This window comes from Heptranchias perlo, chromosome 1 (assembly GCF_035084215.1).
Source record: "Heptranchias perlo isolate sHepPer1 chromosome 1, sHepPer1.hap1, whole genome shotgun sequence".
NCBI classification, from domain to species: Eukaryota; Metazoa; Chordata; class Chondrichthyes; order Hexanchiformes; family Hexanchidae; genus Heptranchias; species Heptranchias perlo.
Window position 1 is genome coordinate 143949119 of NC_090325.1, and position 13950 is coordinate 143963068.

Sequence of the window (13950 nt, forward strand, 5' to 3'; positions counted from 1 at the left end):
AAGGTTAAGAAAATAACATTGTGTGATTTCACAGTTTTTCTGTTCTGATAACTAAAGGTCTTTGTGATTCCTCTATTGAACTCTCTTCAGATATACTAACGTTCTAGATACTGACCTGTGGGCCAACTTTCCTTTTTTTGTAGCAAATGTGAGACTGGCATAGGGTAATTGTTCACTGAGAGTGAGATTTAAACCCAGGTCTCCCAGTCACGAGTGGCTCAAACTAAATTGGTTTTAAACAGCTTTTGATGGCCAAATCATTGAGTGATCAATAGTGCCCATTTACAGAAAAGCATGTCTGCTTACAATTAGTGTAAAAACAAACTAGAATAAAATGGATGAAAAGCAAAAAATAGTAAATAGCTTTTGGGAATAATGATGATGCGATTTGGATTTTTATTGTGAGAGGTATCATAGATATATTCACTAAAAGGCACATTGATAATCACTGGCGCATGAAATCCCTTGCTTGGTTTATGTTATTTTTTTTTGGAAACCATGGATTATTTGATCACCTGGCCTTATCCTTGTCAATTGACATAATGCATCCGCTTTTTTTATCACCCAGCTCCCGCACAGAACAGGTAGACAGACAAACACTATGGCTCTGATTTTCAAAGGAAATTGCGGGTGCGGGGGGGGGCTGCGAAAATCGGGGAAATCCCGAGCGGGCGAGGAAGCCAGCTCCAACCCGCCGACTTCCGGGTTGCCCACAGAAGCATCTGTGTGTGCGCGCCTCACAAATGCAGAAGTCCCGCCGGCTTTAATTGCTGGTGGGATGATAGTTAAAGAACTAAATGTACCTCATTGAGGTACTTAAGGTACTTTATTTCTGACATAGTAGATAGTTAAAACAATTTTAAACTTACTTGGGTGGCTTTCCCACGGCTTCCAAAGGGCCAGATCAGGCGAAAATAAACAAAATAAATTAAGTAAAAAATCATTGCACAAAGATAAAAAACAAAATAAACCTACCTTTCCGCCCTGCTCTGATGTCCATGTCTCCCTCTCCCCCCGATGTCTCCCTCTCCGATGTCCCTCTCTCCCCCCGATGTCTCCCTCTCCGATGTCCCTCTCTGCCCCGATGTCCCTCTCTGCCCCGATGTCTCCCTCTCCAATGTGCCTCTCTCCCCCGATGTCTCCCTCTCCGATGTCCCTCTCTCCCCCGATGTCTCCCTCTCCGATGTCCCTCTCTCCCCCGATGTCTCCCTCTCCGATGTCCCTCTCTCCCCCGATGTCTCCCTCTCCGATGTCCCTCTCTCCCCCCGATGTCTCCCTCTCCGATGTCCCTCTCTGCCCCGATGTCCCTCTCTGCCCCGATGTCTCCCTCTCCAATGTGCCTCTCTCCCCCGATGTCTCCCTCTCCGATGTCCCTCTCTCCCCCGATGTCTCCCTCTCCGATGTCCCTCTCTCCCCCGATGTCTCCCTCTCCGATGTCCCTCTCTCCCCCGATGTCTCCCTCTCCGATGTCCCTCTCTCCCCCGATGTCTCCCTCTCCGATGTCCCTCTCTCCCCCCGATGTCTCCCTCTCCGATGTCACTCTCTCCCCCGATGTCTCCCTCTCCGATGTCCCTCTCTCCCCCGATGTCTCCCTCTCCGATGTGCCTCTCTCCCCCGATGTCTCCCTCTCCGATGTCCCTCTCTCCCCCGATGTCTCCCTCTCCGATGTCCCTCTCTCCCCCGATGTCTCCCTCGCCGATGTCCCTCTCTCCCCCGATATCTCCCTCTCCGATGTCCCTCTCTCCCCCGATATCTCCCTCTCCGATGTGCCTCTCTCCCCCGATGTCTCCCTCTCCGATGTGCCTCTCTCCCCCGATGTCTCCCTCTCCGATGTCCCTCTCTCCCCCGATGTCTCCCTCTCCGATGTCCCTCTCTCCCCCGATGTCTCCCTCTCCGATGTCCCTCTCTCCCCCGATGTCTCCCTCGCCGATGTCCCTCTCTCCCCCGATATCTCCCTCTCCGATGTCCCTCTCTCCCCCGATATCTCCCTCTCCGATGTGCCTCTCTCCCCCGATGTCTCCCTCTCCGATGTGCCTCTCTCCCCCGATGTCTCCCTCTCCGATGTCCCTCTCTCCCCCGATGTCTCCCTCTCCGATGTCCCTCTCTCCCCCGATGTCTCCCTCTCCGAAGTCCCTCTCTCCCCCGATGTCTCCCTCTCCGAAGTCCCTCTCTCCCCCGATGTCTCCCTCTCCGATGTCCCTCTCTTCCCACCGATGTCTCCCTCTCCGAAGTCCCTCTCTCCCCCGATGTCTCCCTCTCCGATGTCCCTCTCTCCCCCTGATGTCTCCCCCTCCGAAGTCCCTCTCTCCCCCGATGTCTCCTTCTCCGAAGTCCCTCTCAGCCCCTGATGTCTCCCTCTCCAATAGCCCCACTCCCCTCACCAATGTCCCTCTCCGATCTTCCCCTCTCCCCCCCCCCGATCTCCCCCCCCGATCTTCTCCTCTACCCCCACCCCCCCGGATCTTCAGCCGTCCTGCACTCTCTGTTCCAGCGCCGGATGACGTCTCTCTCTCTCTCTTCACCCCCCCCACCCCCACTCCGGCGTTGCAGCTCCTGTCGGCAGCCAGCCTGTCAATCAGGAAAAGGTAAGTTATGTTTATTCGGGTTTGCCCTGCTCACCTTCACCCCCCCGCCTCGCTGCCAACTCGTCACCATTTCAGAATTGAGCCCTGTGTTTTTTTGTGGTGGGAGAGGAGGGCCACGGGCACTTTTGTTGGATCATTGATTCTGAAACTTCACAGCTCTTTTGGGATTTGTCCAGAAGGTTCCTGCTGTTGCATTGGGAGGTCGAGTGTGTGTGGAAAAAAGAAAAAGCTGCTAAAAATGCACAAGTGTGACTGTGCGCCATGATGTCCCTGTGTAACTTTCACCCACCCCTAAGGTGTCTGCTTCTTTTCTCAGCTTCAGAGTTAGTAACCCAAACCTGCATTGTGGAGCAATTTGAGACTATTATCTCCCCATTTTAAGATTAGTTTTCGGCTGACTTTATTTGGGACAAAAATCATATTTTATTAAAGCAGAGAGTTTATTTTGAGGTGAGAGACTCCACATTCGGATGAATTTGCCAGGGCAGATCCCTGGCGGTGATTTTTATATTGTGTAATGCACTCCCCCTTCCTCCGACCGTCACAATGCAGAGTTGCATTTGCATAGGGTCCACACATGAGAATTTAATTATATAGAATGAGTTTTTACACATAAGGATTGTTGCAACTAGTCATAAATATTCAAGTTGAACAGTGACATTGAGAAATTCTGTGTAATTATTTCCTGGAACTGTTTATTAAAATTGTTTGTAAAAATGGATTGAATTCAAAAGTGATGAACTCTTGCAACAAAAATGCCCTCTGATCTCATAACACTGAAAGTCTGATTTTTTTCACTGATAAACCTTATAAAAGTGTTTTTTCCCCCATATTGATATCCTATCACCTAAGAACAATACTTAAATTAACCGGAGTACAGAAGTGAATGAGTCAGAAAACTCCTGAAAGCAGAGTCAGGACAGGACAGGATACTGCAGCAAAAATCCTAGTCAATGCAATAGAAAATTGATTTTCTCAAAAACACAGTTAATCATTATTAAGCCAGGTTTAAGTCAGAAGCCAGGTTAAAAATGTGTCATTTTACATATCTGAATCTTTATGTGTTAATTAAACAGAAGTGTGTATGAAATCCTCTAACCACCATTTTATCAAATCCATTTGGTTACTAATATTGCACAGTGCAATTTCAACTCATAAATAGTCCCTTCAGTTAATTGCGTCAGTCAGTTGTGTGATATAATTAGCAATTCGCACTGACAGTAACACCAAGCAGCTTCTGCCACGTGAGCTTCTATAAACTAATAGTGGACAATGATGTGTGATGTGGCTGCCATAATGCTGTGGGATAGGTTTTGATTTTTGTTGCATTTCTTCCCTATGAGATCAGTTAACACCTGTTAGTAGCTTATTATACAAGTTATAAACACAGTGGGATATAGAATGCTATTAGTTCTCGTGCCCTTGTCAAGTCTTTAAATAGGCAGCGCTAGAAGCTACAGTTCTGGCTAGGGAGCAAAAATGTTCCCATTTTCAAAATTCTAGTTAAACATTTCCCAAATGAAAAATATTAGATGGTAGATGGTCTGAACACTGAACATGAATAAATGCACTTTTGTAGTAATAACCACAGTTTGAGGACAGCTGAAGCTCAGTTAGAACTGGGGCTGAAAAGTTGCTTCCTCTTGTAATCTGTTTTGGTTGCTGACATACTTGACAGTGATGCTACAGCTGGAATCAGCTTGCTGATGGCACACTGTCACCACACTGCTCTCTGCTGGACAGTTGGTGGTGCAGCAGGGTACAAGAGAGGATCTTTTTTCCAAGCAAGTGGAAGGAAAGTCTTGCTATAATCATTTCCTCTGGATTTTAGTGATATGCTTTACTGATGTAATTTGTGTGCAGGAGAAAAAAAGTGAAGGTTCTCAAAATGTCACTACTGTGGCCGTTTGTCAACTGATACTGTTACCGGGACCAGAAATTCAACAGGAGTTTTCCCGGTCTCCTGGGATAACACTGGAACCATGGATCTCCACTGTTTTCTTGGGGGTTCTGCCGGTCTCCTGTTAGAGTCATGCCATGAGACTAGCTGAATCCCAGTGCGATTTCAGGGCCATAATCTTAAAACTCATAGATAGCTTTATGCAGTGATCTAGCAAGAAATATAAAAATGGATTGTAAGAGCTTTTACAAGTATGTAAAAAGGAAGAGAGTAGCAAAAGTAAATGTTGGTCCCTTAGAGGCTGAGACAGGAGAAATTATAATGGGGAATCAGAAAATGGCAGATGCATTAAACAAATATTTTGTATCTGTCTTCACAATAGAAGACACAAAAAGCATACCAAAAATAGTGGGGAACCAAGGGGCTAATGAGAGTGAGAAACTTAAAGTCATTATTATCAGTAGAGAAAAAGTACTTGAGAAACCAATGGAACTAAAAGCCAATAAATCCCCTGGACCTAATGGCCTACATCTGAGGGTTCTAAAAGAGGTGGCTGCAGAGATAGTGGATGCATTGGTTATGATCTTCCAAAATTCCCTAGATTCTAGAATGGTCCCAGCGGATTGGAAGGTATCAAATGTAACCCCGCTATTCAAGAAAGGAGGGAGAGAAAAAACAGGGAACTACAGGCCAGTTAGCCTGACATCAGTCGTCGGGAAAATGCTGGAATCTATTATTAAGGAAGTGGTAATAGGGCACTCAGAACATCATAATATGATTAGGCAGCGTCAACATGGTTTTATGAAAGGGAAATCGTGTTTGACAAATTTATTAGAGTTTTTTGAGGATGTAACTAGCAGGGTAGATAAAGGGGAACCAGTGGATGTAGTATATTTACAATTTCAAAAGGCATTTGTCAAGGTGTCACATAAAAGGTTGTTACACAAGATAAGGGCCCATTGGGTTGGGGGTAACATATTAAAAGATTGGTTAACGGACAGAAAACAAGAGAGTAGGGATAAACATATCATTTTCAGGTTGGCAGGCTGTAACTAGTGGGGTGCCGCAAGGATTGGTGTTTGGGCCTCAGCTATTTACAATCTATATTAATTGGATGAAGGGACTGAGTGTAGTGTATCCAAGTTTGCTGATGATACAAAGCTAGGTGGGAAAGTAAGCTGTGAGGATGACACAAAGAGTCTGCAAAGGGATATATACAGGTTCAGTGAGTGGGCAAGAAGGTGGCAGATGGAGTATAATGTGGGGAAATGTGAGGTTATTCACTTTGGTAGGGAGAATAAAAAAACAGAATATTTTTTAAATGGTGAGAAATTATTAAATGTTGGTATTCAGAGAGACTTGGATGTCCTGGTACAAGAAACACAGAAAGTTAGTATGCAGGTACAGCAAGCAATTAGGAAGGCAAATGGCATGTTGGCCTTTATTGCAAGGGGGTTGGCGTACAAGAGTAAGGAAGTCTTACTACAATTGTACAGGGCGTTGGTGAGACCTCACCTGGAGTACTGGGTACAGTTTTGGTCTCCTTACCTAAGGATGGATATACTTGCCTTAGAGGCGGTGCAACAAAGGTTCACTAGATTAATTCCTGGGATGAGAGGGTTCTTCTGTGAGTAGATTCTGAGAGGGCTTCACAGGGTAGAGGCTGAGAGGTTGTTTCCCCTGGCTGCAGAGTCTAGAACTAGGGGGCATAGTCGCAGGATAAGGGATCGGCCATGTAAGAATGAGATGAGGAGGAATTTCTTCGCTCAGAGGGTTGTGAATCTTTGAAATTCTCTACCCCAGAGGGCTGAGGATGCTCAGTCGTTGAGTATACTCAAGGCTGAGATGGATAGATTTTTGGACTCTAAGGGAATCAAGATCTATGGGGATCGGGCAGGAAAGTGGAGGTGAGGTCGAAGATCAGCCATAATCTGATTGAATGGTGGAGCAGGCTCAAGGGGCCGTATGGCCTACTCCTGCTCCTATTTCTTATGTTCTTATACTGGAAGTGGCTGCTAACCCGTTTGACATTTGAAAGCTATCTCCCATGCTTTAGTGTAGTTTGCGTTGCACAGGAAGCCCTCGCTCACCTGCAGGTGTGCTTCTGTTATCCATTTATGGAGCGCGCACACATACAAAGCACAGTCTACAAATCTACAAGCCACTTTCCAGAGATGTAGTATAAAAGGGATATAAATAGCAATCAACATCAAAGGTGACTGTGCTTTGTCTTACTGAATGATATGGTAGTCATTGCATGGGGCTTATTGACGTAAATGAAGCTGCTAGCTATTTAACTGTCGTCGCAATTTTAAAATTACACTGTGTGATTTCCCGAGATTCTGAGCTGTTATTAGCCCAGAGCTTCCCCTATGGGAGTGAATTAGCCCATGCAACACTTCATTAGCAACCATCACAGAGCTGCGCTGAGAGAGAGCTGGGAGCAGATCACCTGTATGACCTCGCGGTCACTGGTGCCTGGAATGCGGGATCTGTGCAACCCAGAGAAAAAAAGGGAGAAAACAGGGGACTTTTTGTTGTCCCTAAATATGATCAGCATTTGGGGAAAATAAAGATAAAGGTGCCAATAATCCATGATGCCAACAGTTAGACCTAGATTGTATCCGCTAGTTCCCTCCAACCCTGACACTGCCAGAGTTTAAGGGGTCAGGGGGAAGGCATCTCATTAGCATGGGGCTGGCAGGTGCCTACATCATTATTGAAGCGTCTTGGGCACCCACCAACCTGATCCTGCCAGAAACTCTGCCCCTTCCCACTCAGAGGCCACATCATGCCACCTCCCCCACCCCATACAAGGAATCAGCTCCCTTAACTTTTATTCCCCATCTACAGATTACAGATTTGGCTAGCCTGGACCTTTCTGGTGGAGTCCACTTCCGCCTTCTGGCGGCCGGTGCACCTCATGTGACTGGCCGTACCAGCTTCCATTCTTACGCCAGCTTCCTTATGGGCAGAGGAAGTGGGAACTCCCACCATAGTGGAGCGCCCACACCTAGCCCCACCACCTTTGACAGGGTTGGTCTTGAAAGGGACGGGCAGAGACTTCACCCCTTACAAGGTCAAGCAGGATTTCCCAACTTAGGCCGGGGACTCACCATTTGCGGGTTCTCCTATCGTCTGAATCGCTATAATGTGAGTCCCGCTGGAGTTATGACAGCATTCTGACGGAATGGTGAATGACTTTTCTTACTTCATGGGGCTAGCGGAAAAATGGCAAAAGAACCAGAGGGGTGATAAGGAGAAATCTTTTTACGCTACGAGTTGTGATGATCTGGAATGCACTGCTTGAAAGGGTGGTGGACGCAGATTCAGTAGTAACTTTCAAAAGGGAATTGGATCTATACTTGAACAGGAAACATTTGCAGAACTATGGGGAAAGTGCAGGGGAGTGGGAGTAATTGGACAACTCTTTCAAAGAGCCAGCACAGGCATGAGGGGCCGAACTGCAAGTACTGGTTTCAGTGTCTGTGTGAGTGCAGACTCGAGTTGTGGATCCAGCTAAGCATCACACTGCAGCAAGAAAATAAATGTAGGAGTTACGAAGCACAATGGTGTGGGGGTGCTGAATGACCAGCCTATCTGTACATTACAGCCAGTTGTGATATTTTCACCTGCTCTTCTTGATTGAGCTCAACTGGCAAAGCTTCGAAAACCAAGGCATCAGGCTGGGCAAGTGTCAGTTTATTATTTTAAATCATGATGCTGCTGCTAACTGTAGAAATCTTAGTTTCTGTTTCTAACCTCACACGTCTTTCCCTTACAGCTGGTCAGTGGGCTACTGCAGTTCTGTTTCTACACGTTTATTGAGTCTAAGGCACTGAAAATCGAGTTCCCAGATATGCTGGTGGAAATCATCAATGACCAGTTGCCAGAGGTCACAGCAGGAATGACCAAATCCCTTCTTTTTCACAAGAAGTGATCCTCTTAAAGATGAACTTTGCCTTAAACTTTCCTCCTCACATGTTTTGCTGGCTTTAAAAATTATTTTAGCAGGCTTGGTGTTCTATACGTCGCTACACACTAAAGAAAAGCTTATGAAGGTCCAGGACAGATATAACACAGAACTGTATCAATGAGATGAAAAGGGTTAAAAGAAGATTCAAAAAAGATTCAAAGGTTAAAAGGAGGCCAGGGAAAAGTATTTTTTGAAAGAAATATATTTTGGCAGGAAAAATTGTAATACAGTCTCTTTTTTAAAGGTAATTTTTTTGTAAAGTGAAATGTTTCTGCATGCATAAAGATCTGACATTTACAGTGTATTTAAGAAAGGGAAAGCTGTGCCTTTTTAGTATCATATCTAATTTAACCATTTTACAGCATTTGCTGTAAATAAACCACAGATTTACTAGCTGAATTATATTAAATATTTCTTCTATTTTGTAATTAATTTCCTGTTAATTAATTTTTTTCCCCTTTGCCCGTCACTGGTGACTTTCGCTTTGTAACGATATCGCTTTTGCTGCACTGTTAAGAGGCTTTTCAGGTTCCATCTTTGTTGTTTTGTGCAGTAGCAATAGGGAACGAAGTACTGGATAAAAGTGCAAAAAGGTGCATATAGCTTTTCTTACAACTTTCCAAACAAATATGCTGAGTAGCAGGGTTGAACCATACCCTGAGAACCCTAGGTCTTTCCCAACCTTTTTAGAATTGTCTAATAATTTTCTGTGCTTTGCTATAAAGTTCTGTATATTATGCCGTTGGAGTCCTGATGTAGCACTTTTGGTAATTCATACACTGTACTTATCCAAATGATATGCAGAATTATAAAATAGTTCTAAATAAGTTGATTTATATTTCCATGGAAGCACTTAAGCATCTACATTTGTGTCAGCAAAGAATATTAAAAATATGATGATTAAGTTACTAGTTCCATTTTTTAACGTCTTTTTTTGGTTAGTGAGGCAATTGAAGAGATGATGGAATTATAATCAAGGGGACTGGACAGTGTGCAGAAACACAAAAAAAATCTTTTGTCCTCATAAATAGCCATTTCCAGCTGGTCCTGGTCTGCCAGCTGGAAATGTGGAACACAAGCTCCTCCATGGCCTCTAAAACCTAAACTGTTCTCCATCTTGGTTAATCAGAGACAATCTGCCTCAGAACAACATGAGCCGGGGGGGGCTTCATTTTTCCAACCTCTTGCTGCGCCACCTGGTAGGTTGGATCAGAGGCACAGACAGTTTGGGTAACTTCCCCCTCTCCCACACAATACCAAAACTATACCACCCAGAACCTTGGCTAGAAGCAGAGAAGTTTAAGAGGTGAGATCTAATAGAAATGTTCAACATCATGAAAAGGTCTGAGAGGGTAAATAGCAAAAGATCATTACTATCGGTAAGTAAATCAGTAACAAGAGTGCATAAATATATGATCACCACCAGCAGCATAAAGTAGGGGAGTCACATAATTTTTTTTCATGCAAAAGGTTAGACAAAAATGGAATACATTGCCACAAGTAGCAGTTGAAGAAGGAATTAAAGAAAGAACTTGCATTTATATAGCCTCAGGAGATCCCAAAGCACTTCATAGCCAATGAAGTAATTTTTTGAAGTGTTGTCACTGTTGTAATAATTAGATAAACCTTTGATGGAGAATAATAAAGGGCATAGGGAAAGAGCCAGAAAATGAAGGTGTATCTGACAGGAGAGCTAGCACAGGCATTACGGACTAAGTTCCCTCTTTCTGTGCTGAAATCTCTGATTTTATGTGGGATGTAAAGATCAGTTTACAAATTCCTCTCAAGTTAGTTTGGTTTTTTCTCATCCCCTTTCTCCAGTTTCATTATCAAAGCTCCTGGCTCTGCCCCACGTTAGCTGAAAAATCTACAATAAAATCCTAACATGATTGGTGACCCAGTTCACACACCATCAGAAAATTAAGCACAAATACATGGTGTAAGCCAGCGTGCTGAAATATGATTGGGTAGCTGCACCTTGGATTCTAGTTCAAGAGCCTATTCCACAAAGCAGTTGCCTATTTCATCCTTACCTTATCATTTAGCACCTGATTCCAGTTTGATCATCTAAGGAAACTCAAAGCAGTGGACTTTACAAAGAAAGGGAAGCAAACGTAAGGGCAAATTTACCTGTGCTGTTCTCATATGTCTTATAGTGGCTGGTTTAAGAGCAGCAGAGACCTTTCAAGTAGAATTTGCACCAGTTCTCAACCATTTAGAACTAACTTAGACCCTATAGATGAAAATCGGTCCCTTTACTGCACTGATACTCTTTTTTTGTATTTATCAAATGATGCCACTTCAAGCAGGTGTTTTACTTTTGGTGTGGAAGATTAGAGCACAAACACAATTTATGTGATAAAAGTGAAAGGAAACTAGAGGAAAATTGGCATTAGGACAATGTTTGCTCTCATTCTTCCTGACAAAATATAAACAGCAGGATCGGCTTTAACCCAGCCTGCAGGCAGGGAGGTTAGGATTGCTGGGGTAGGGGGGGTTCATGCCATGTTCTGGAACCCCCACCGTCTTAACTTACCTGACATGGGAAGGCCGCCTGCTCCTGAGCAGCAACCGAATGAAGTAAAATTAAAAGGAGCAGCTATGTAAGGTAAAAGTAAAAGTGGAGTACCCAAGTGAAGGTAAATTGAAAGTGGAGTCTCTGAGAGAAGTAAAAATGAAAAGGGTCAAAGTCGAGAAGTAAAATCCCAGAAGCTCAGAATCACCCTTTTCAAACAGGTAAGCAGGACACAGAGAGTGAACCAGTGAGAAAACACAGAGAATTCACTGTGGGGCCTATTAACTGGTATCTAAATAATTTTTGAGGCTATGAGGTTCGGATACACTTGCTGTATGGCCTCAAAAAATCTCCCAGAGAATTGGGAGTGTGTTCAGGCCTACCTGTCCGATTGTGTGCTGCTCATGCACTGTTTGCTAGGATCTGCTCCCAGTCATAACATCAGGGTACTTTCCTAAAGAGTGATCGGTACATGGAACAAACTGCTGGGTAGAGTAGTGGAAGCAAAATCCCTGGAATTATTTAAGAAACAATTGGAATGAGGGGAACTATAAGATGTTTGTGGATAGATGAACTAAAATAGGCTGAATTTTTTTTTTTATTCGTTCACGGGATGTGGGCGTCGCTGGCGAGGCCAGCATTTATTGCCCATCCCTAATTGCCCTCGAGATCTTCCTCATTTATATGGGTGGTTGTAGAGGGTTGTTTTTCAAACTGGAGGCCTGTGACCAGCGGTGTGCCTCAGGGATCGGTGCTGGGTCCGCTGTTATTTGTTATTTAATGATTTGGATGAGAATTTAGGAGGCATGGTTAGTAAGTTTGCAGATGACACCAAGATTGGTGGCATTGTGGACAGTGAAGAAGGTTATCCAGGATTGCAACGGGATCTTGATAAATTGGGCCAGTGGGCCGATGAATGGCAGATGGAGTTTAATTTAGATAAATGTGAGGTGATGCATTTTGGTAGATCGAATCGGGCCAGGACCTACTCCGTTAATGGTAGGGCGTTGGGGAGAGTTATAGAACAAAGAGATCTAGGAGTACAGGTTCATAGCTCCTTGAAAGTGGAGTCACAGGTGGATAGGGTGGTGAAGAAGGCATTCAGCATGCTTGGTTTCATTGGTCAGAACATTGAATACAGGAGTTGGGATGTCTTGTTGAAGTTGTACAAGACATTAGTAAGGCCACACTTGGAATACTGTGTATAGTTCTGGTCACCCTATTATAGAAAGGATATTATTAAACTAGAAAGAGTGCAGAAAAGATTTACTAGGATGCTACCGGGACTTGATGGTTTGACTTATAGGGAGAGGTTGGATAGACTGAGACTTTTTTCCCTGGAGAGTAGGAGGTTTAGGGGTGATCTTATAGAAGTCTATAAAATAATGAGGGGCATAGATAAGGTAGATAGTCAAAATCTTTTCCCAAAGGTAGGGGAGTCTATAACGAGGGGGCATAGATTTAAGGTGAGAGGGGAGAGATACAAAAGGGTCCAGAGGGGCAATTTTTTCACTCAAAGGGTGATGAGTGTCTGGAACGAGCTGCCAGAGGCAGTAGTAGAGGCGGGTACAATTTTGTCTTTTAAAAAGCATTTGGACAGTTACATGGGTAAGATGGGTATAGAGGGATATGGGCCAAGTGCAGGCAATTGGGACTAGCTTAGTGGTATAAACTGGGCGACATGGACATGTTGGGCCGAAGGGCCTGTTTCTATGTTGTAAACTTCTATGATTCTATATATTTTTCTTGTGATCTTGTCAATGAATATTGCTAATAAAACAGTACACCTTATTGATATATAAATCTTCAGAATATTATCTTTATTTCATGAGTATATTTGAAATATTCACTTAATATTTATCAGTTAGAAATGTTCTCTAATGATTTTTAGTGCCATTTTAATAAAACCTGTTTTACAGACTTAACTGATTATCTGAGAATGGGTCAAAATCAGTATTAGAGAGAGCTCATCGATTATCACATTTCACTGTACATTTGCCTCAGTAATTACCTGCCTGTCGGGCATCTTTTCCAGTTATGTATTAATGTGCCATTGAAAGAACAGAGGCTGGTTTAGGTCACTTTCTCAGCCAATAAACACCAGTTTTTTTTTAAAGTAACTATTCTCGTATATTATTCAATTCTCCCATTGATGGTACGTATTCTGGACAACAGCTCAGAGGACAGATGGGTAAACATAGACATCTCATCGGGCTTCACTATTGCAACTGTGTAAAATTGCCATCATCTCCCTCTCCTGAAGAACCCTCCCTCGACGCCTCTGTCCTTGCAACTATCATCACACCTCCAACCTTCCTTTCCCCTCCTAAATCTATGCCCATCTTTCCCTCAACTCCAATTGAATCTCTCCACTTCACTTTCCGCCCTTGCTACAGCACTGAAACAGGCATTATCAAAGTCATAAATTATATCCTCTGTGACTGTAAGTGGTTCACTATCCCTCCTTGTCCGACTTGACCTCTCCGCAGCTTTTGACGGGGTCAACCACACCATCCTCCTCCAATGCCACTCCTCCATTGTCCAGCTCAGTGGGACTGTTCTTGCCTGGTTCCACTCTTACCAATCAAATCATTGCCAGAGCATCTCCAGCAATGGCTTCTCTTTCCACCCCTCACATCGTTTCCTCTAGTCTCCCAAAAATCTGTCCTAGGCCCCTTCTTCTACATGCTGCCCCTTGGAGACATCATCTGAAGGCAGGTCAGCTTCCACATGTACACTAACCCAGCTCGACCTCTCTCAACCCTTTAACTGCTTCTACATTGTCAGACTATTTGACATCCAGTCCTGCAATTTCCTCCAGTTAAACATTTGGAAAAATCAAAGCCATTGCCTTTGGCCCCCTCCACAAACTTCATATCCTTGTCACTAATTCCATCCCCAATCCAGCCACTCTCCAAGCTCAACCAGACTGTTCATAACCTTGGTGTCCTATTTGACCTTGAGCTGAGCTTCC

At 44.1% G+C, this 13950-nt stretch overlaps 1 protein-coding gene across 2 annotated transcripts in view; it reads left to right on the forward strand.

Moving 5' to 3' along the window:
• The window catches only part of nr3c2 (nuclear receptor subfamily 3, group C, member 2), a 327756-nt gene extending 318381 nt beyond the window's left edge, over positions 1-9375 (forward strand). For both annotated transcript variants that reach the window (XM_067992205.1, XM_067992200.1), the window contains one exon: positions 8270-9375. In XM_067992205.1, the coding sequence (XP_067848306.1) occupies positions 8270-8425 (156 nt within the window). In that variant the 3' untranslated portion in view covers positions 8426-9375. The remainder of the gene's footprint in view (positions 1-8269) is intronic.
• Positions 9376-13950: the final 4575 nt, after the last annotated feature.